General features: G+C 39.4%; 2 protein-coding genes across 4 annotated transcripts; one reads left to right on the forward strand and one right to left on the reverse strand.

Moving 5' to 3' along the window:
• The first annotated feature begins 834 nt into the window (after positions 1-834).
• hvcn1 (hydrogen voltage-gated channel 1) lies at positions 835-7,615 on the forward strand. 3 transcript variants are annotated; one of them, XM_074647846.1, is made up of 6 exons: positions 835-989; positions 3,776-4,004; positions 4,684-4,785; positions 4,874-5,105; positions 6,591-6,703; positions 7,077-7,615. In XM_074647846.1, the coding sequence occupies exons 2-6, from the start codon at positions 3,825-3,827 to the stop codon at positions 7,131-7,133; spliced, it is 684 nt and encodes a 227-aa protein (XP_074503947.1). In that variant the 5' UTR covers positions 835-989; positions 3,776-3,824; the 3' UTR covers positions 7,134-7,615. The 3 variants fall into 3 exon arrangements, with proteins under 3 accessions (XP_074503947.1, XP_074503946.1, XP_074503948.1); XM_074647845.1 differs by having other exon boundaries at positions 875-989; positions 3,786-4,004; XM_074647847.1 differs by lacking the exon at positions 835-989 and adding an exon at positions 3,570-3,675.
• Positions 7,592-21,635, reverse strand: tctn1 (tectonic family member 1). The gene is made up of 16 exons (XM_074647844.1): positions 21,339-21,635; positions 21,250-21,302; positions 21,092-21,168; positions 19,550-19,667; positions 18,281-18,414; positions 17,253-17,404; positions 17,037-17,139; positions 15,097-15,209; positions 14,621-14,641; positions 12,810-12,944; positions 12,543-12,668; positions 9,447-9,535; positions 9,112-9,249; positions 8,873-9,026; positions 8,070-8,201; positions 7,592-7,948 (listed from the first exon to the last, which is right to left on the reverse strand). The coding sequence occupies exons 1-16, from the start codon at positions 21,573-21,575 to the stop codon at positions 7,802-7,804; spliced, it is 1,929 nt and encodes a 642-aa protein (XP_074503945.1). The 5' UTR covers positions 21,576-21,635; the 3' UTR covers positions 7,592-7,801.
• Between the last annotated feature and the right edge of the window lie 980 nt (positions 21,636-22,615).

The raw sequence follows: 22,615 nt of genomic DNA on the forward strand, positions 1-22,615 counted from the left end.
TATATATCATAAATCCTAGTAGCCTAATAATAATAATAGTCATAATAAATTCTCATAATAATATTTTTTGTAATCAAACCAGCCAGAACTCTCCTCTATATGAATTGCATGTGATGTGCAGTTGGTTTAGACCTGATACATTATTCATATATTTGTGAAATATAACCTAAAGCCAGCAGGTGGCAGTGTGGTCACACACACACACACACACACACACACACACACACACCATCAGTGTCTAATGGGTGACAACTCTTCACCACAGAGTTTATTAAAAGTGCTAGTTTTGACAACATGACTTAAAACACAGTATTATGATTGTTGTGTTTTAGATACACAGCAGCAGCACAGCTATAATGCACAGAAGGAGTTTAATCTGGGTCTTAATACTCAAAGCTATTTATTGGATGCAGGTATCCCTCAAATAATAAACTTTTAATTAAAAGTAGCCTATTGGCCTTTTTAACATAAATCATGTGATTATACCGTCGCTTCAAACTACTGCAAAAAAGAAAAGAAAGCCTGACAGGATCATTCAGGATGCAAAACCCCTTTTGGGAAATGCCAATTAGCTGCAGCTCCTTCAGGTTGTTATTTCATATAGCAAACTTCATCCAAAAACACATACATTTAATCCTAATTGCCTTGCAACGATGAACATATAGTCTGTAATTACCACCAAGGTCTTGACCAACATTTAAGGAGCAGCACTTTAATTCGGCTCATATAGCCAACCAAGAAGCATTTATAGGAATGTGTATTTTAGAAATGCCATAAGGTGCTTCTTAGTGTTTGCAGCTCAGTGCAACACAATAAAACCTCCACATTTTAACCGTAGTCTGGCAGGAGGCTGTCTGTCTCACAGGAGAAGGGGGCTGGTTGGTTTGAAGAGGGAGGCGGAGTTTTTTATGCTGGAAGTTCACAGATTTGTTTCTCAGAGAGGAGCAGAGTGTTTTAATGTGAAGGAGAAAGTGGAGAAGAAGCCAAAGGTAAGTCATCTAATCCGATATAACGGTTACTGGTATACAAATGAGCCTAACAACGTCAGCCATGACGCACTAACTTCAACCTTCAACCCGCAGTTTAACGTTACTGACAGTAAAAAACGCTTGGTTGGCACAAACGAATAAGACGGATGTTTTATCACGAGTTTTAGTCCAACTGGCCGACAGCTGCGAGCCCTATAAGCACAAAACACCACTAACTAAAACAGACACAAACTGCTGCTGAACTATATATCTGCTAAATCTGGTTGAATATTCTCTAGTTTATTATAGTGCTGCAGACCAATCTGTTATTTTACATTTCAAAATTTCTCCATAGCCTATATTCATGGAGGGATGAATGTTTTATTATGAAAATCTACCTTTGGTGTATTGTTTGTAGTTGGCCTATATGTATAATTAGACTTTTAAAGGTCCCATATTATGCTCATTTTCAGGTTCATACTTGTATTTTGTGTTTTTTCTAGAACATGTTTACATGCTGTAATGTTTAAAAAAAAAACTTTTATTTTCCTCATACTGTCTGCTTGAATATTCCTGTGTTTACCCTCTACTTGAAACGCTCCGTTTTAGTGCATATCAACGGAATTGCAACAGAACTGCATTGCTATAGGCAACAGTTTGGGTTCATGTTTACTTCCTGTCAACTAATGTTATTTACATACACTGCAACCAGGAATAAACTGGAACACATAAAAATGTTTTTGTTTAAACCCGTGTAATGGTCTAAATATTGTATATTTGTGACATCACAAATTGACAGAAATCCTAACGGCTTGTTTCAAACGCCCAATTTCTGAATATGGGCTGTGTGTATTTCTCCGTATATTAAGCGCTTCGATACTTTCACAGTATTTATAAAGCACATAAACTTGCTTTATAATATAAAAGACATGAAAATCGTACTTTTTACAATATGGGACCTTTATTTGAAACGCTCCGTTTTAGTGCGTTTCAACGGAATTGCAGCGTAATTGCGTTGCTAGGCAACAGTGTGCGGGTTCATATTGATCTCCTGTCAGATGAGGCCTGTACTACGAAAGCGATTTCAACATACCCAGGCTATCTCTTCTCGTTATCTGGCTTCACTAACCCTAACAAACGAGATCACGCTAAGCGGCCCTACGAAGGTGGTTATCAACTCGGTAAATCAACCCAGGAGGGTTTCTCAGTCTGGTTATGAGCGCGTTCACATGAACGGGGCGGTGTTTACAGCATCCGACCAATCACAGTCATGGACATGTCTACAGACTTGCAGATAGACAGACAGGCAGAGTGGCACATTTTACAAAGAGTAAACTATATTAGACAAATACGAAGAATTTAAACACATAATCCAGTAAAAGTAACACAGTTGAAGCTGCCAAATGCAGGAAGGACAGCTGGCAAGAGAAAAAAACTCCCGATATGTGAATGCGTAAATTAACAGCTATTAATTTAAGGGAACACTCAAAAGTAAGATATACTTGTCGAGATATAAATAGCTTTTAAATGTATAACGGATGACTGGATTACACCTAATTTATGCCCACTAATAATATTGTGGCGTGTATGACTATTTGAACCTTCTTTCAAACACCGTCTCAGGCGGTGTGGAAAGGACTCAAGAGGAAGTTAAAAAAAAAATATGAAAATATAATTCAAAGCGGGAAGCACCTACAGCATGCCAGCTGTCCTTCCTGCATCTGTCAGTTTAATCTGTGTTAAACTGTGTTGTTTTTAGTCTGGATTATGACTTAAACTTCTTCGTATTTGTGTAATATTACCATACGATCTGCGCACCGAGCTTTGATTGGTCAGTAGGCGGTGCTTTCATACGAGTTTATCTCTTATCTGGAACATAACCTGCTCCGAAGCAGGTTAGCTGTTCAGCATCAGTTACCATGGCGATCTACCCCAGTAAGAAGTGATCCACCTTCGTAGGATGGAAAACCCTGAAGGGTTAAACCTGAAGTTACCTCGCTAACACCAAATCCTGCTTCGTAGTACAGGCCTCAGGTGTCGTTCACATACACTGAAACCGGAAATAAACTGGGACACATTTAGAATGTTTACGTTTAAAACTGTAAAAATGGTCTAAATATTGGACATTTGTGACATCACAAAATTACAGAAATCCTGATGGCTTTTTTTCAAACGCACAGTTTCTGAATACAGGCTGTGTGTATTTCTCTGGGGAGTGAGCGATTTGATACTTTCACAGTATTAATATAGCACTTAAACCTACTTTATGTTATAAAAGACATGAAAATATCACTTTTTACAATATGGGACCTTTAAAAAAATCATGTGCTCTTCTAGCCAAAGAATTGTTAGGCTGGTAAATTCTAGACTCAATACTCCCCACGTCCTGACCTCATCTAACGGAAGGAAACTGAGAGAGCATGAACAATCTCATGACTTTCTTCCTTCAGCTAGCAGCTTCCTACAGCTTCCTTTTGACATCAGAGTGAGATGGTTTGCTTTCTCAATAATATGTTGCAAACCTAAAAAAAAAAAAAGGAGAAGTGGAGAAATCTGCCCAGATGCTGACATGTATTACAGAGCTCAGTGTGGAAGAAAAACAGTTTGTCACTGACTTACATTAGTCTGCAACTTTTCGAACTTTTGGCTTTTCTGTTATCGAGTGGCACAGCCAACCAGAGGGGTTTCCTGAAATAACACAACATTTGTAAGTTGCAATCTATGACGTAGTACTGCTGTGTAATCTTGCTGTACAGCTTCTGATATACATTTAAATTGAAATGCACACTTCCATTCTTCTGTCTGAGGTGACCTGAGGTGGGGCTTTGGTCCAGTCCTTTCGTAGAGCGTGCCGCCATGGCTCAGTACCTGGGCTATTTCACCAGTGTGGGCGATAAGCAGCGGCAGCCAGTCGAGTGGGAGGATGAAGAGCTGCATGCGACCAGCGAGGAGCTGAGTCCGGCCACTGGCCAGTTTCCAACTACGATAACCTTCAGGGATTCACTGCAAAGGCTGTACAGCTCCGAGCGGTTCCAGGTATGCCTCTCTAATCTTCTCCATGCATCTGTTGGTATATCAGTCCAAGGTAACCTCTTCAAATCGCTTGTTTTGTCCAACCATTGTCCAAAACCCAAAGATTGACAATGATATAAAACAGAGAAAAAGCATAAGATTGTCAAATAATATGAGAAGCTGAACCAGCAAATGTTTGTCATTTTACTTGTTTTAGGATTGCACTCTATAACACTGTCAGACTCATGACTGTTTTAAAAAAAATGGATAAAAATGGATGACGCTGAACCAGAGATAATGTCTTATTAATGCCATACATTCTTCTTCCTTGCCAAAACCTGGCGCCTACATTGCCCACAATGCAATTCAAGTGCTGACAGTACAGTCAGATATTCTGTATGTTATGTTAGTAGTAGCTGATGTAGCCTGTAAGCCTATAGCCTTGATGTGTTCTAACTCCACACCTCCAGATCTACTCGTATTCTTCAGACCCAGCCGACGCTGACTCAAGTGACATCACTTGAGGACATTTGTCAGCCTTTTGTGTCTCCCTCTGGAGACTTTATACTACTTGTTCCACATTATGCAGTAGTTCTCCCCAGCTCCTGTAAACAGACTTTGATGTGCGAGATCGGTGCAGTTCCTCTTTAAGTTGCTGTATGAAGAGAAGCACCTTCCACTGGTTGTCTGACTTTGCTTCCAGGTGCTGGTGGTGTGTTTGGTAATCCTGGATGCCATCTTTGTTCTGGCGGAGCTGCTTATAGATCTGTCTCTTATAAAAGTGAATCATGGCCACATTGCTGAGGTGAGACACACATTTGTCCACTCACTCCAGGCACACTCATAGTTCTCATCTATAATACCATTTACTGACACATGAGGTTTGTTTGCAGGTGTTCCACTTCCTGAGCTTGGCTCTTCTCACATTCTTCATGGTGGAGCTGGCTGGGAAGCTGTTTGCTTACCGCCTGGAGTTCTTCCAACACAAGTTTGAGATGTTTGACGGATTGGTGGTGGTGATTTCCTTCGTGTTGGACGTTGTTTTCATCTTCCATGAAGACGCCTTCATGGGGACGGGTCTCCTCATCCTGCTGCGACTCTGGAGGGTGGCCAGAATTATCAACGGTCAGTGACACTTTGCTGCAGTGACTCACTATCAGTGACTCACTATCGCCTTTCAAGGTACAAGTGGTATTACCAGACAGGACAGGCCGTGGCTAGCTGGTTAGCATGCTCATTTCAGTAAATATCTCTGCAACACAATACATAGACGAAGAGTCAACACTTTAAAGGTCCCATATTGTAAAAAGTGAGATTTTCATGTATTTTATATTATAAAACAGGTTTAAGTGCTTTATAAATACTGTTAAACTATCAAAACGCTCAATATACAGAGAAATACACACAGCCCGTATTCAGCAATGGTGCGTTTGAAACAAGCCGTTAGGATTTCTGTCCATTTGTGATGTCACAAATATACAATATTTAGATCATTACACGGTTTTAAACATAAACATTCTAAATGTGCCCCAGTTTATTTCCTGTTGCAGTGTATGTAAATGACATCCGCTGACAGGAAGTAAACATGGACCCAAACTGTTGCCTAGCTACGCAATTATGTTGCAATTCCGTTGAAATGCACTAAAGCGGTGTTTCAGACAGAGGGTAAATACAGGTATATTCAGACAGACAGTATGAGGAAAATAAAGTTGTTTTTTTAAACATTACAGCATGTAAACATGTTCTACTAGAAACCCAAAATACAAGTATGAACCTGAAAATGAGCACGATATGGGACCTTTAACCTCTTCAACATTCTGTTGAGAATGGTAGTTCATTTTTTGAATGTTTTAAACTAAAATTCTGGCCACATCTTACACTTTGCACCTTTAAAGCAGGACCCTGCTTGATGTTTGTAACCAAACGGTTTTCGGTTGCTATAACTTAAAATATTGTGGTTTATCTGAGCTTCAGTAATGTAACCTTTGGCCCTGTTCAGACCTGGTATTAACATGCGTCGTGGGTGATCCGATCACAAGTGGACAGCTCTGAGTACGTCTGTTCACACCTGGCTTTAGAATGCGTCTCCACCTGCATCTCCAGTGGCCACTTGTGATCGGACCGCCGCTTTTCGTACAGGGCTTCAGAGTATAACGGTTACAGATAATGGATGGATGGATATACCTATATACAGCTTATAATCGTCAGCTTCTGACACATCATGGTAATATTTGTGGTGATGATGCAATGGATTGTATTAGATTGGAAGGTGTTCTTGTTACTTTTTCCACTGGCTGGTTGGTAGGTGCCCATGGGGGCCCCTTAGCGGGTTAATCTGGCCCTGGACTTTAGTAGTCCTGGTGGCAAATCTGTGGAAAATGGTCACAACAAATTGTAAAGTGCAGATCTGGCATGTCTCAAAAAAATATTCGGACTTTATTATGAATAAATGATCATATACATTGTATAAAGAGGTATATCACCCAGAAAAACATATTTATTTGTGGCTAAATAGATCTTTTGGTGAAATAAGTTAAAACAGGGTAATTTAGATTGGTACAGTATATTTGCTTGACATGGAGATGATGACTGTGTTTGAATGTGTTGCAGGTATCCTGGTGTCAGTGAAGACCCGTGCGCACCAGAAGATCCACAAGCTGAAGGAGAGCTATGACCACCTGGTTCAAAGAGTCACAGAGCTACAGGAGCGCAGCGATAAACTGGTGAGTTTAAGAGTTTATGAAACTTAGGTTTGACTTTTGCAGCCCAGGTAATTGGTCCTATCAGTCACGATGACATTGTACTCAACCAAAGTAAAGGCCGAGGGCTCCGAATGTGGCGACGGCGCTAAAAATAGGTCCAACAGGGAACAAACAAACAAAGATGAGTAGTCAGACGATCAGACCGGTTGTGCATAATGCATCTTTCCTTCACAAAACCTTTGGGAATATGGACACAAGGATGTCTAAAATCACAGTACCTCACCATGGCTAAGACAGAAATCCATGATATTTGGGCTAGCACAGTTGAGCTGACAGTGGGTGGGTACGCTTTGAATGACTGACTCCTCTCTCTGTCTGTCTCCATCCACCTTAGGAACAAGAGAACCAGAAACTTCAAGACCTCCTGAAGAAGCACGGCATAGACTTATAACTCATCAAGCTAACTGTTGTGGAGCTACTGTTCAATATCTTTTATATCACGTACCTTTCTGCACTATTTTCAAATTATACATTCCATGATAAACTTGTATTTTAGACCTGATTTCAGTATTTCTACTGCTTGTTTACAAATCCTTAACCGTTACTATATTAAAAGGGAAAATCTTCTTTTTTTGAATACCTGTATCAGTAGATCCATATCCAGGTTTCTTGTCATTATAGTGATGGAAACCAGTTAAAGGGCTGCATACATTGCATTTCTAATGAATGTCAGATATTCAGATGCTACTGGATATCACTCCATAAAGCTACAAGGTCATGGCCTTGATTTCATAGTAAATATTTGAATGATTCCTCACACTGATGACTTGCACATGTAACTAAATGTACATCTGCTAAGTGACATTTAAAAGTATTGTATGTTGTGTAAAAAAACAATGTCAATAAATTAAGTGATTTCGTTTATTAAAAAAACATTTGTTAAATAATCTTTTTACAAACATCCTATATACATTATTCACAGAATATACAGGAACACATTGATCATACAAACAGTGCTTGTTGTCAAACCAATGAGTATGGTAAATGTTACCCTACACTGGTGAGTGGAGCCCTTATGGACTGTTTGGACAAAAGGGAAGAAGAGTCCTTGTGGGCTGTTCAGACAAAAGGGAAGAAGAAGTCAAAGGGCAGTTTGGCATCGATGGTGGGCGTCGCTCTGTAACCAGGAAGAGCAGCAGCAGAAACTGGTATGAAGGCCACAGAGCTCCTGATTGACAGGATGCTGCTGCCTCCAGACAACATGTCCTGTGGGAAAACAAGACAGTCAGACACAGTAGAAATGATTAGATTCTGTTCTGATTCTGATCTAGAAATTACTAGATCTGTTAAAGTGTCCTGCCAGTATTTATGAAAAAGCGAGTCTTACCAAACTGGTGGTGTTGGTTTGGATTACTTCTTTGATGCTCACAATCTGAGCTTGGGGGTTCACCAAGGATCCATATTTAGTCCATCCGATTTCTAAATGAAGTGACAACGGGATGATGCAACTCTGTGCTTCCTGCAGAACACAAACATACTGCTGGATCGTGGCCCCACAACATAAAAGCAAATATCTCTTACTGTGTTTTCAACTATGGAAACATGTACAGGGTGGACTAACATTGATTTAAAGATCAAAATAAGTAGCACAAATTATATTAAAAAATTATAAGCCAGGTGGATTCCACCACCGTGTCCACCAGCTGATGTTTTGTGATTTTGTTAGGAACACAGATTCCAAAAATAAAATTACTTTTCTGTCAACATGAAGTATCTTTAACTTATTTAAGGGAAAATCCAGCGACCTGAATTTTGAATTAGAATCCAGAGGTGACATGACGTGAAGAGTGATTGATGTCACAGTTTTATTTAAAAAAACACTAACCACAAGTAAATGAGTGAAATGAATAAAGAAAAATAAAATAAATAGATAAATATAAAATAATTAAATAAAAAATACTAATAAAAATACAAAAAAGGAAAACAATGTTCAAAGAAATACAAAAATAAAAAACTTTTACACTTGATGTAAGGACTCCAAACAAACTGTCACAAAAGAAATTGCACTGGAATATTATATTGTAGACATAAAATAGTTATTAATTGCTCCGATTTGGCTTAAACATCTCCAATCAGATTCAGGATTTGATTAGACCTTAGTCTCTGTTTCTGTTTTCAAACTGTGCTCACCCCGGGATTAAAGTTGTTCTCGATTGGCACCCAGTCCAGTGGATAGTCTAACGGGGTGTTTCCAAAAGAAGCCACATACTGGACACGGTTTGGTCCTCTCAGAACATCCAAAAGCACCTGAAAGACCAGGGAGCAGTTGGCAGCATCCTCCAGTCTGCAGGGACAAGACAAGTCACCATCACATACAGTATGTATTTCAGACAACGTGATCAGATTTGAAGAGTGTAAAGAAGTCCTGCCTTAATGTGCAGCCGGACACAGAATCCAGACCGAACAGGACAGGAAGATGCTGATGTGATCCCTGCAGACAGTCCTGGTCCTCAGCGCTGTGGAGAAGAGACAGTGTGTCTCTGGGGTCGATGCTTCGAGCAATCCCCGTGTCAACGACTGTTAAGGACAAATCCTGGGCCTCGTAGCACATCAGAACGTCATCCCCTTCTCATCAAACACTGTCAAAGTAGCCTTGCTACTGCTGTCTAAAGATATGATTAAAATGTTAATATTCACACTGATTCCTACCGTCTATAAATCTAAATATAAAGGGAAATCTAGTATCCAGGCCGGTAAAGGATATCCTGCTGTTCTTGTTCCAGATACAAGAGGTAGTCCAACCACGTAACCTGGATTTCCACCGTAGTGGACGGCCACCTCCTGCCGACCCTCCTGTTTAATAGACACAAAATACATCACACGCAGTTAGTCTAAAAACATAGCCCACAGCCAATTGTCTTTGCTACTGTTATATCAAAAGGGTCAGTAGTTTAAGCACACTAAGGGTGCTAAGGATGTCTACATCATCGGATTAGATTCTAATACATTTTACAAATCTGCAGTCTCACATGAAGAGAGCCGGTCCACTCACTAGTTTTTTTTTACAGAGCTTTCAGTCATATCTGACAGTCTCTGCTTTGACCACGGCAGAAGCTTTGTCTCCCCTCTGAACACCATGGTGAGTGTATTCATATGCAGGCGTATACAGGGCTGTAGCCAGGGCAACATTTTAAACGTGGTCCAGGGGCAGCCGTGGGGGGTAGTTGAGAGATTTCCTGAAGTCCAGCAGAGCAGTAGCATCCATCTACTCTTAAAGGCCCCGTATCATGCTCATTTTCAGGTTCATACTTGTATTTTGTGTTTCTACTAGAACATGTTTACATGCTGTAATGTTAAAAAAAAACTTTATTTTCCTCATACTGTCAGCCTGAATATGCCTGTATTTACCCTCTCTGTCTGAAACGCTCCGTTTTAGTGCATTTCAACGGAATTGCGTTGCCTGGCAACAGTTTGGGTCCATGTTTACTTCCTGTCAGCTGATGTAATTCACTTACACTGCAACCAGGAATAAACTGGGACACTTTTAGAATGTTTACGTTTAAAATTGTGTCAAGGGTCTAAATATTGTATATTCGTGACATCACGAATGGGCAGAAATCCTGACAGCTTGTTTCAAATTCAGAGTTTCTGAATACGGGCAGTGTGTATTTCCCTGCGGATTGAGTGTTTTGATACTTTCACAGTATTTATATAGGACTTTAGCCTGCTTTATAATAAAAAAACGTTTTTATAATATGGGACCTTTAAATGCATAGTTAATATGTCTGATTCTCTGCTGCCTGTATAGCATTTCCTCCTTCTTTCTCTCAGTCTAAGACTGACTGACTGAGTCTGAGGACCCTATCTGACACCTGGCGCACAACCATCATCATTGCTAGTTTCAAACCAAGACAGCTGTCATTTTCACGCCCCGGCGCACACCTTGTGTAAGTAGGAAATGTACTTGCGCCAATCTGTGGTTGCAAGTACATGGGCGAGTTGGTCTTAAAATGAGGTGTAGTCAGGTGCTTTGTTGACACATTGCTATCTTGAGGCAGTAGAAAGCCACAGAAAAGGACTCGCTTCCTCAATTTGCTGAATCCACCATTTAAAAAGCAATGTGCCAATGTGCGGGCGCACCTGTCTTTTAAAGGGAATGGGAGATGCCACTCTGATTGGTTTCATTCATGTTATACCTACTACACCCAGCAGGGTCTGAAATTAGCACCCAACACCCGCCAAATGCGGGTAAATGTTGGCATTGGCGGGTGAAATCATCAGGACACTTGCCACTTTGTCAGGCAGGGAAAACCCTAGAGGTGGGAATAGAGAACCGTAGCTGTCCTCTTTCTTGGCATCGCATCCCTCCGTGACTATCGATTCCTCTTTCATTAATGCTTTCCGTCAGTTACGCTGCACAATGACGCACCCTGTTTTTCCCCTGATGATCATGCGACAGTGTGATCAACAAATCTGTGTTGAAATCAACAGGATGAGAGTTAATAACAACGTAACCTGTCAGCAGCAGGTGGGCAGCAGCACAGTCCTGCTTGGTTAAATAGCGGAGATAGATACTAACGTTAACGGAGTTGCCACTCAGTTGTTATTGTTATGAGGCGTTCAAAGTTTGCTCAGGAAAAAGGACTATTATTGGGTGAAGGTAAATTACAACGTTATCATGATGTGTTCAAATGTAATCTCGTAAAATTGAGTTTTTGTGCGAGAAACTTGAATAAATCCAGTTGTTTGAAGGAGATGTTTTCACAACAATATAAAAATAGATATTAAAGAGAGAATTATGACCTGTTTAACTTCCCTAACAACTTTCCAAGATTTTTTCAATCAATCAAAGCAAATATTTAAATATTCATAATCATTTGAATTGTGTGTTTTTATGCAAATAACCACTATAGATAACAATAACAAAGTACAGTACAGTACTGTGTACACTACCCTCCCTCCACGGTGAACACTGTAATTTACCATGTATATAATGTTTTTTTGTGTAAAATATATCGAACATTGAATGACATCAGATCTAAAATGTTATTCCTTCATTTATCGCAGAGATTTCAAAAGTGGCAGATAAAATTTGACTGCCACAGTGGCAGGTAGTGAAAAAAAGTTAATTTCAGACCCTGCCTTCACCTATGATTAATTAAGAGACTAAATCCAACCCTTTTGCCCCTTGCGCCTTACTTTGTGCCCAGATTATGCGTCGTCTAACCAGCAAATGTAGAGTTGGACACGCCCTAAATGCACTTGCACCATGCACTTTATACCATTCGCTATAGATTATTTAAATAGGTTCCCTGAGACACTGGAGATGTGATTCTTTGGCTTTACTCACTCAGATCCTTCAAAACAAATAATAAAGCCAAATACTAGCTACTAAGTATATCACAGAAAAGTTGTAATAAATGTGTTAAAGGGATAGTTTGGATGTTTTGAGGTGGGGTTGTATGAGGTACTGCTCCACAGTCAGTGTATCACCTACAGTATATGGAGTTTGGAGAAGAAGACAGGAGTACCAGCACGGGAGCAAAGCAATGTAGTGCTGTGGACATTTGCAGCAGAGAGGCTTATTTAGGCCGCAGATTTGCTATTTCAATGTCAAGGTGAGGAAACTGAAAAAATTTCTTTTAGTTTCAACGACTGAGATGCAAAAAAAAACCTATTAGACTGCCCTCACAATGCAAATTTACCAGCAAGGACCCAATCCCTCCCTTAGGCTATGACATCATTTAGTAGTTCTGAGTGCAACATACAGAAGCACTACAAAAATTGTATCATCTAGAAAAATAAACCTTTGGTGACTAACACTCCACGATACATAGACAATGTCTTGTTGAGACACTACCTGGACAAATGTGATATGGAACTCCTGTTCCAAGGACAGCGCTGCCTCACGGACAAATCCAAGTACCAGACACACCGTCACATTCACTATCTCACCAGCTGGGTTGTACCGAATCACATAGGCAACCTACGGAGACAAAACAGTCTAATAGGTCCAGCAGACAATGACTTTTATTTGCAAGAGTTTTCATTCTATGGCCACAATTTCAGCTATGAATCCAAAAATACAGGTTCAGACAGTCATGTGTTTGGAGTCTGGTCAACTCACCTTCAGCACCACATTAGCACAGAGGGTTGGATTCAGGAGAACAGGGTTGAGGTTTTCTCCACCGCTGATCTTTAGCTCTGTCTGAGTCCCATCAACAGACTGCAGGATGACTGAAGCCACCTCCACAGGAACAACCTCCAGCAACGTCACAAACACCCACATTAGTCAACTCTTATTAACATTTATTTCACCCAAATCTTCTTCAGACTCATCCTGTGCTCTTATTTACAGCAGTTTGTTTACTGGTGGTCCAGACTGAAATATCTCAACAACTAATGGATGGATTACCATGACATTCATGTTCTCCTCAGGATGAATTATAATACGTTTTGTGACCCTCTGACTTTTAATCTAGCGCCACTATCGGGTCAAACATTTAATGTGTCCAATACCTTGGTTTATGACCACACACTTGCTAAATAATGATATTCCCAACAGCCTCAGCTGTACTTTGTGTTCAGTGCTAGTTGGCATATGTTAGCACCCTAAACTATGATTGTGAACATGATAAAAAAAAATAAATGATGCCTGCTAAACATTTGCATGTTAACATTGTTATTGTGAGCATGTCCTCACAGATAACTGCCCATTTGTCCGACAGCCCGTTATCCTGAAAGCAAACACCCACCGTTGCGCCAAAAACACTCACTCTCCCTGCAACAAACAGAAGCATGTGGCTAATTATTATGCAGAATTATATTTTTCCGATTTCTTTTTTTCCTACTGGCAAAGGCATCCGTCCTGCTCTGCCTCTGATTGGCTGGTACTCATAGCCTTAGTTGTGTTGGTTGGTTAGGTTTAGGCATGAGGAGAGAGAGTGGTTAGGGTAAGAATATCAGGGTAAGCCAATCAGAGGCTGAGTAGGACGGGTCATGCCTTGCTATGGCAGAAAAAAAACCCATTTTGCATAATAATTAACCATGTGCTTCTGTTTGTTGCAGGGAGAGTGTGTATTATTGGGAGTATGTTTTCAGGATAACAGACTTTTTTCAGACTATTGGAGTTTCGGGAATGATGGGCCATCGGAATAATGGCATGGCACCTTTGCATGGCTGATGTGAGCACTTAGCTCAAAGCACTGCTGCTTGTTTCAGTGTGGTACCAGCATTCCAGCCCGCCATTAATTTCCATTGGCGTCTATTTTTTTTTTACAGATATCTTATCATGGGCGTTAAACGTTAAAAGCAAACAGGGTGTTCACTGTGGTGATTAGATATCACAATCAAGTTTCAAGTCCCCACTGTTTGTTTTTCATACCATACTAAAATGAATCCATGGATGGTAGGAAAAACCTTTCTGAGAAACCACCAGTATAGTTTGATTAAATAGTTTGCAGTAATGTAAAAAGCAAAAAGCAAAGTGTGACAATAACTGAATACTTCCTTCTTCTTGGTAACTGAGCATAAAGTTGTTAGAGAAATGTGAGAAAAGTGTTTTCCTGTCCTCACATTGCAGCAGTTAACCTCAACTTGTTGTCTGTGCTAACTTATTGCACTATGTGCTGTGTGACAAGTTTTTGTCTATTCTTTGCGCAAAAGGAATGTCAGTGTCTTGCTAAATTTCCTGGTTAGGCAGGGGATGTGAAGGCATGTGAAAAAGAGGCAGTGTGACTATATACACATATATGAAGGCATTCTTTTGTATTACATGTGTTTCAAGAAGTTTGTTATGAAGTTGTGGCATTTAACCTGATTTAATCTGACTTAAACGGTTAATCAATTATCACAATAGTTGTCAATTAATTTTGTGTCGATCAACTAATTAACTGACAGATCGTTTCAGAGTTAAACAAAAAAAGCAGGCATACTTACGGCTGCATCTTCAGTCTTCCCCTGTAGAGTGGAAAAGATTACTTTAACATCTTTAACTTGACATCAGCTGATTCTCTTTTTGTAGTTTCTCTGTGTTTTAAGCATTTCCAATGCAGTAGCTCATTCATCTTGTGCGTTTGTACAAACATCCACGTTACGTTTTTTCTCTTATCCAAAACACTTTCCAGCTACCTCCAATATTTCTGTTAAGAAGATAATAGCTGGAGCAGATTCAGAAAAGAAGGTTAACAAAAAGGGGAACTCAGTTATATCACTTCAAAGAGTACTTGAGCTATTAAGTGTTGCACTTCCATAAAGTTAGGGAACTCACAAAAGACTTGTGTGCTGTAAATCAGGTGGATTGCTCCTTTAATCCCAGTATATCCCCTGGAGTACATTAAACATCCCTCACTGATGATGTCTGAGAGTGTTTGAGGGTGGACAGCAGTGTGCGGCAGAGTAAACTTGAGACTCACAGCAAAGAGCCGGATGGTGGTATAGGTGTCCATGCGGAGGGCCGGCAGAGTGCTGCAGTTCTGCTGCAGGACCACACGCCGGGAACACCGACTGCTCTGATCCTTTAGGAACGCTGGGGAGACAAACAGGAAAAAACTAAAGCAAAAACGCGCACACAAAATGAAAAAATTATATTCCTTTAAATTCTTTTAAGCATGTTTGAAATATGAAATTACAATACGACATAAAGAGGAATATTTCCTAAAATGTCAGACTCTTTGAAAGCTGTGGATTTGAAAGAAATATTTAAAAAAAAAATAATGGCATACAAAAGATGAAATAATCTTAATATGATTACATAAAAGCATGATGGATTTTCTCTGAAGTTTCTGAAGAAGCGTAACTACACCACTCTCCTGTTACAGGGTATAATTCAGACTTATCAACCTTTACTGGGTTTGTCTTTTATTTGTGTTGTACTTTGTATCATGTATTATGACAGCAGTCATGCGACATGTCCATGAGTGCTGGTCAAATCTTAAATATAACATTCATAACTGTCCTGTGTTGTTAGAAGTTGTCATAACACTGTTGAAGTGTTCAGCAAATACAGTTTTGCATACGATTTGCAAACGTATTCAAGTAATTTAAAGTCAGTTCTCCACATTATGCATGGTATGGTGTTTATGGGGGTGACATGTTTACAAAGATCTTTCTATTTCTTATCCTAACAGTGTTTCAGTGAGGACCCATTCAAATCAGTCACTACCTGTCAAAGACTACCAAATGTAACAAAAATCAAGCACATTCCATTTCAGTACACTATATAAACCCAATTCAGCTTTTATACTGGGGAACCTTTGTATTGTGATACACTACTTAAACCTTGTGCATCACTAGGGACGTTTTGGGCTTTTTAGTTTTTAATTTTTGATCATTTAGGCTTAATGGATATGGTATACATTTGTGAGTTTTTTTATGTTTTCTTTTCTAATTTTGAAAGTTCAACCTCAGCTCCTATAATACGTTTATAATAAACAGTGTAGCCAAAATACAGACACTCAGACCCTTAAAGGAACAGTGTGTAACTATTGGCAGAAATGGAATATAATATGTTTGCTTTAGTGTATAATCACCTGAAACTAAGAATCGTGTTTTTGTTACCTTAGAATGAGCCGTTTATATATATACATATATATATATATATATATATGTATATATATATATATATATATATGCATATATATATATACATATATTTATATATATATATATATATATCCATATATATATATATATATATATATGTATATATATATATGCATATATATATATATATATGCATATATATATATATATATATATATATGCATATATATGCATATATATATATATATATATATATATATGCATATATATATATATATATATGTATATATATATATATATATGCATATATATGCATATATATATATGTATATATATATATATATATATATATATATATATATATATATATGCATATATATGCATATATATATATATATATGCATATATATATATATATATATATATATATATGCATATATATATATATATATATATATATATATATATATATATATGCATATATATGCATATATATATATATATATGCATATATATGCATATATATATGCATATATATACATATATATATATATATGCATATATATATATATATATATATATATATATATATCGGACTGAGGCTGATAAAAGCGCTGTATTTTACCATCTATATGTACAGTATGTAACTGATATTACTGAGTCAGCTTGCTGACTTAATAACTCTACTTGTGCTACCATTACACTATGTTTTAGCATTTATCATTATCCCATAATAGTCACACAATTGCCGCAGTGACACCATAGTTCAGCAAAAGTGACACAGTCCCATCTTCCAGTGAGTAGGAGTTACCTGCAGGACTGGTGTCCATACAGTCAGCAGTGAGACCAGGAGCTGGCACCCAGAACATCCCTCTCTGTCCACTCTCTCCTGCTGTCACCATCACATCGCCATACTGAAACCAATAACCATCAGCACAGAATGAACATTGCTATTGCTTCATGATAATTACAAATAAACAAGTTGAGAAAAAACAGAGACAGATTAACAGTTAAAACAGAGACTCGCCTGGTATCCAGACGAGGCCTGGAGCTCTGCAGTGGACACCTGACCACTGTTCTCCTCTGAGCCAAAGATAAAGTTGGTGAATTCTTTAAAGAGTGAGTCAAAGTTGCTGTCAGTTGGCAGAACAGGAGGGGGATGAGATAATCCATCAACACCTAGACAGAACAAATAGTCAGCAACTGAGACGGACGTGGAGATGGAGAAAGAGTTTGTGACATGGCTGCATACAGTTCGTGGTCTATATTAGCCTACAAGTGGCCATACAACAATATTCTGTATAATATACTCTAAAAATTAGGAAAATTACACCAATCTTATCCTTTAAATTCAGCATCAAAGGGATAGTTTTGAAGTGTGGTAGTATGAGGTACTTCTCCATAGTCAGTGTATTACCTACAGTAGAGGGAGTTTGGAGAAACAGACAGGAGTACCAGCACGGGAGCAAAGCAATGTACTGCTGTGGACGGGGGCAGCAGCTAAACAGATTCTAGACACCTAAAAAAAAAGGCCCACGCAGATCACATAGGCAGAACACAACTTTGATGTTTTAAAAGGTTCACCAAAATCACACAATAACACAAACTAACTAACCGATCGAGGCAGCGGTAGACCAGCCACTCCTGTGGTCTGTGCGGTAAAATTACTGTTTTTATCAAAGGAGTCTGGTGGCTTTGAAGAGAACATAGACGGATATAACGGCTTCAGTTCCCCGTCAGAAAGGGCTATCTGACGGGAAGGTAAATTGGGGAAAATATTGTAAATATAGGATACACTGATATCAATTTTTTAGGTGTCCAAAATCTGTTTAGCTGCTGCCTCCGTCCACAGCAGTACGTTGCTTTGCTCCCGTGCTGGTACTCCTGTCTGTTTCTCCAAACTCCATCTACTGTAGGTGATACACCAGCTATGGAGAAGTAACTCATACTACTATACAATTCTTAAGTATCCCTTTAAGTAATAAGTGATATTTTCTTAAAAATGCTTTATTCATAGGTCGTTTCTAATCCAAATGAACACCATTAATGACTTACGGTTCTGCGACTGAATGCAGAAGATGTCATAATTAGTCTCCTTCCGGACAGACGACTGTAGCTCGGAGTAGCCATCTACTGTGCTCCTTAAAGAGTAGGATGCTACGTCGTGGCTGCACAGCTGCTTTTCGCCACTGCAAACAAAAAAGAAACACCAAAGATGAGCCTGTACATGTACTGTATGTAGACAGATGTTACTTTCATGTGTAAACCTGTTTGGAACATTAAATTGAGGAGTCCTATTCATACTGATACGGAATGGAAAAGGAGTCATTAAATATGACCAGAAGCAAGCATGTAATTCAACATAAATGTACAAGTTAACTGTGACTTGTGAATAAAATCATATTTCAAATCTTTTATATGAATTCAAGTCAAACTGAATTAATTTACTGTAAATTATAAAACACTGGCCGGACTCGTAGAAGTGATGTACTGCAGAGAGAACTAGATCTTTTATTTGAAACAGCTTTATTACAGACATGCCTTTATTTCTAATTTCCCCTGTTGCATATTTTATCATATTTTATGAAGAGGCCTCCCTGTTTTCTGATTAGATCCTATTTTAACTTGCTGTTAATACAAACTCAACACTTCCCATGTGTTTGCCCTTTTGTCTTGATTAATTCAACATAACATATACAGCATTAATTCCAACTACGGAGTCATGTCACACATAGTGTTTTCAGACACTTCCATTTTGCTTCGCTCCATCTATGTATGTTGAGCTACTGTCACTGAAACAGATATATTTCACATTCAAAGCCTTCCAGGGACTCAAAGGGTTTACTGTAATCCCTCCCATGTCCTCTAGGCTTTTAATTTGAAATGTGTTGAAGCGGTGACTTAACCATATACTCGAGAGTGTAAGTGATTGTAATTAATTTTTGTATTAAAAACAGTATTTCTGTTTAAAAAAGAGAAACTGAGCAGCAGAGTGGTGAGTATGACATGACAGTGTTGTTGTACTGATGTAATTAGTGCGGTGTAATGAACATCACACTGAGCTTTTAGAGTACAGGTGATTCTACTCCTCCTCAATGTTTTTTACCCAGCCTATACTTGTCCATGCTCTGTCATTATTTCAATAGTGGCTTTTGAGAATTGACAGTGAGTGAAATCAACTGTCTTTTCTGTTTCCTGCCGACTTACAGTGCCAACACTTTGCAGCTCCTGGATACTTATGAATCATTGGGACTGAGATTTATGAAAGAGGCTAGTAAGCAGAAAGACCCCCCCCCCTCCCTTTGGACCAGGTGGGAGACTTGCCTGATAGTGTCCACTGAGCAGCCGGTGAACAGAGCCACCTCCTCACTGCACGCTCTGTCACAGCAGCAGTTGATGTCACACACATCCTTGTGCTCGTCACAGGGACACAAGCTGTCAACTGAAACACACACATCAGCTCAAGTTAGACAGACATCCTCACAACAAAGCTCCTTTATCCAACTTCTTCCATCTTATTGAGAAAACAGAACATTTACTCAACAAAGCTACCCATCTTCTGGACTATCTGACAGAGCTATATGACCTCAGTGTGGTTATATGCTGTATGAATATACACTGATCACTGACCGGTCTGTGGCTATGCAGCCCCATACGCAACAAACTGCGATGCACTGTGTGTTCTGACACCTTTCTATCGGAAATAGCATTAACTTTTTCAGCAATTTGAGCTACAGTAGCTCTTCTATTGGGTCGGACAACACGGGCCAGCCTTCGCTCCCCACTTGCATCAATGAGCCTCGGGTCTGACCCTGTCGCTTGTTCACCGGTTTTCCTTCCTCTGACCACTTTTGGTAGGTCCTGACCACTGCAGACCGGGAACATCCCACAAGAGCTGCAGTTTTGGAGATGCTCTAACCCAGTCATCTAGCCATCACAATTTGGCCCTTGCCAAAGTCGCTCACATCCTTACGTTTGCCCATTTTTTCTGCTTCCAACACAAAGTTCAAAGTTCAAGATGTTCACTTGCTGTCTAATATGTCCCACCCACTGCCAGGTGCCATTGTAACCAGATAATCAATGTTATACATTTCACCTGTCAGTGGTCATAATGTTATGATGTTATGTTTCAAAGCACAGCTGAAGACCCACCTCTTTTCTTTGGCTTTTGAATGTACTTGAATTGTGATTACTAATTGGCCTTTTATAATGCTCATTATAACAGTCTTTTACTCATGGATTTTATCCTGGTCTCTGTCTGTGGATATGTGTGATTTTGTTGTCTGCTCTGTTGACCTGTTTTTATTCTGCCTATGTCTGTAAAGCCCTTTGGTCAGCTCATGTTGTTTTAAATGTGCTATAGAAATAAATTTGACTTGACTTATGGCTGATCAGTGTACATTACATGGCCATTATGTGTATGAATGTGTGTATATTATGCATTTTGCAAAGCTATGCAGGATATGTCCCAGTACCTGTACATCTATGATATGGTTGTGTGTGTGCAGGTGGATATTTGAATGAGCAGATGTGTATGCACAACTAGTTATTATTTTCTATATGTGTTTATGTATAAATAGTTGTAATGTTCACATATTGTTTCTAAAGCATGTAAAGTATTTCTTCAGTCAGAAATTTGAAATGCTAGTATGTAAACATAACACAAATGTAGCCTACTTGTGGTATTTTAGACCTCCAACTTCCACACCAAACTCCATGTAAAAACATCTCGGTTTAAAGTTGTCTTTATTACCATCAGAGGATTTGATTTAACTTATGTTAACTGGCACTACAAGAACTAACTAACAGAGTGTAAAGCTAAGCTGGATAGCTATTTAATATAATACTAATAATTGAGAATAGTACCGTTAGTGACGGGGGTGAGCAGGATGCCGGAGACGGGCAGTGGGTCAGCGGGCACGGTGGGCAGGACGGGCTCCTCTGTCGGCTGGACGGGCTCCTCGGTGCTGCCGGATCTTGGTGTCGGCTGGACGGGCTCCTCTGTCGGCTGGACGGGCTCCTCGGTCGGCTCAGCGGGCACGGTGGGCAGGACGGGCTCCTCTGTCGGCTGGACGGGCTCCTCGGTGCTGCCGGAGCTCGGTGTCGGCTGGACGGGCTCCTCGGTGCTGCTGGAGCTCGGTGTCGGTGTCGGTGTCGGCGGTGTGGAGTCAAACTCTGTCGTCTGTGTCGGTGTATAACTGTCCGTAACGTCGTATGTGACGTCCTGGTCACCAGGCGTCGTACTCAAGTTGTCGCTTGTTGTGTTTTCGTTCGTGGTGACGTCAGTAAACGAGAGGAATAAACAGAATAGTGTTGAACTGGACCAGAACACAGCAGCTGACACCGCCATCTTTGTTTTAATCGTTGCTATGGTTCTTCTTCTTCTTCTTCTTCTTCTGTTCAGTAAACGGGTTCGTGCCTTTAATGAGATTTACCGCCGCCTGCTGTCCAAGCAAGGGACTGGAGTTGTTGTTCCTACATTCAGTGGAGGCAGAAGAACTCAAACACTAAAACACTGGGGGAGCTACTCTGAAAGCAGAGTTTTCCTCCTTCACAATGGAGGAAGTTGAACTACAGCAAAGCTACACTATGGAGAAATCTAGTTTGGTTAACTACTAAGATATTTAGAAAAAGTGGTTCAAGATTAAAGATTAAAGCCCTTTATTGTCATTGTGTAGTACAACGAAATTAGGTTGTGACAATCCCATAGGTGCTAATGAAAAGATGATACATAAAAAACAGATAGTGCAATATAAATATAAAAAATATAAAAGATCATACAATATAAAATATAAAAATACAATATGTATATTGATGAGATGACAGTTGCCAGATTACAGTTTTGCCAGATTATTGCACAAAGTGTCCGTCAGATAATAATATAATTATTGCACAGTGGTCAGCATGTTATTGCACATATCCGTAACAGTAGATTTACAGTATTTACGTTGCAAAAATGACACAAAAGTGACCAAGGTGTTACTGCACATTTACATTGCACGTGTTCAACTCAGACAGAGGAGACGTCAGAGTTCAGGAGGTTTATGGCAGTTGGAAAATAGCTGTTTTTAAGTCTGTTTGTGCGTGTGCGGATTGATCTGAAGCTCAAACTACTTTGTAAAAAAAAACATGACAGCAAAAGATGTCATTCAATTGAGTTTATTTCAAAAAGTGCCCACTTGTTCACAGGACATTGGCCTACATAAACCTTAAAAATAAAACACTGTGTTCAAAAAATATTTAACTTGCACCTTTTTTAGACCGTTTGACCAACTTCAGCTGTGGTCTAAACAAATAGGGCCTATTGTCTCACGTGTCAGTTTTGTAACATCTGACTTGTACAATCTTAACAACTAAAACAGTCTTCAACTTGCTGAAGATGATGACGCT

The sequence above is a fragment of the Sebastes fasciatus genome, chromosome 10 (genome assembly GCF_043250625.1).
Source record: "Sebastes fasciatus isolate fSebFas1 chromosome 10, fSebFas1.pri, whole genome shotgun sequence".
Taxonomy (NCBI): domain Eukaryota; kingdom Metazoa; phylum Chordata; class Actinopteri; order Perciformes; family Sebastidae; genus Sebastes; species Sebastes fasciatus.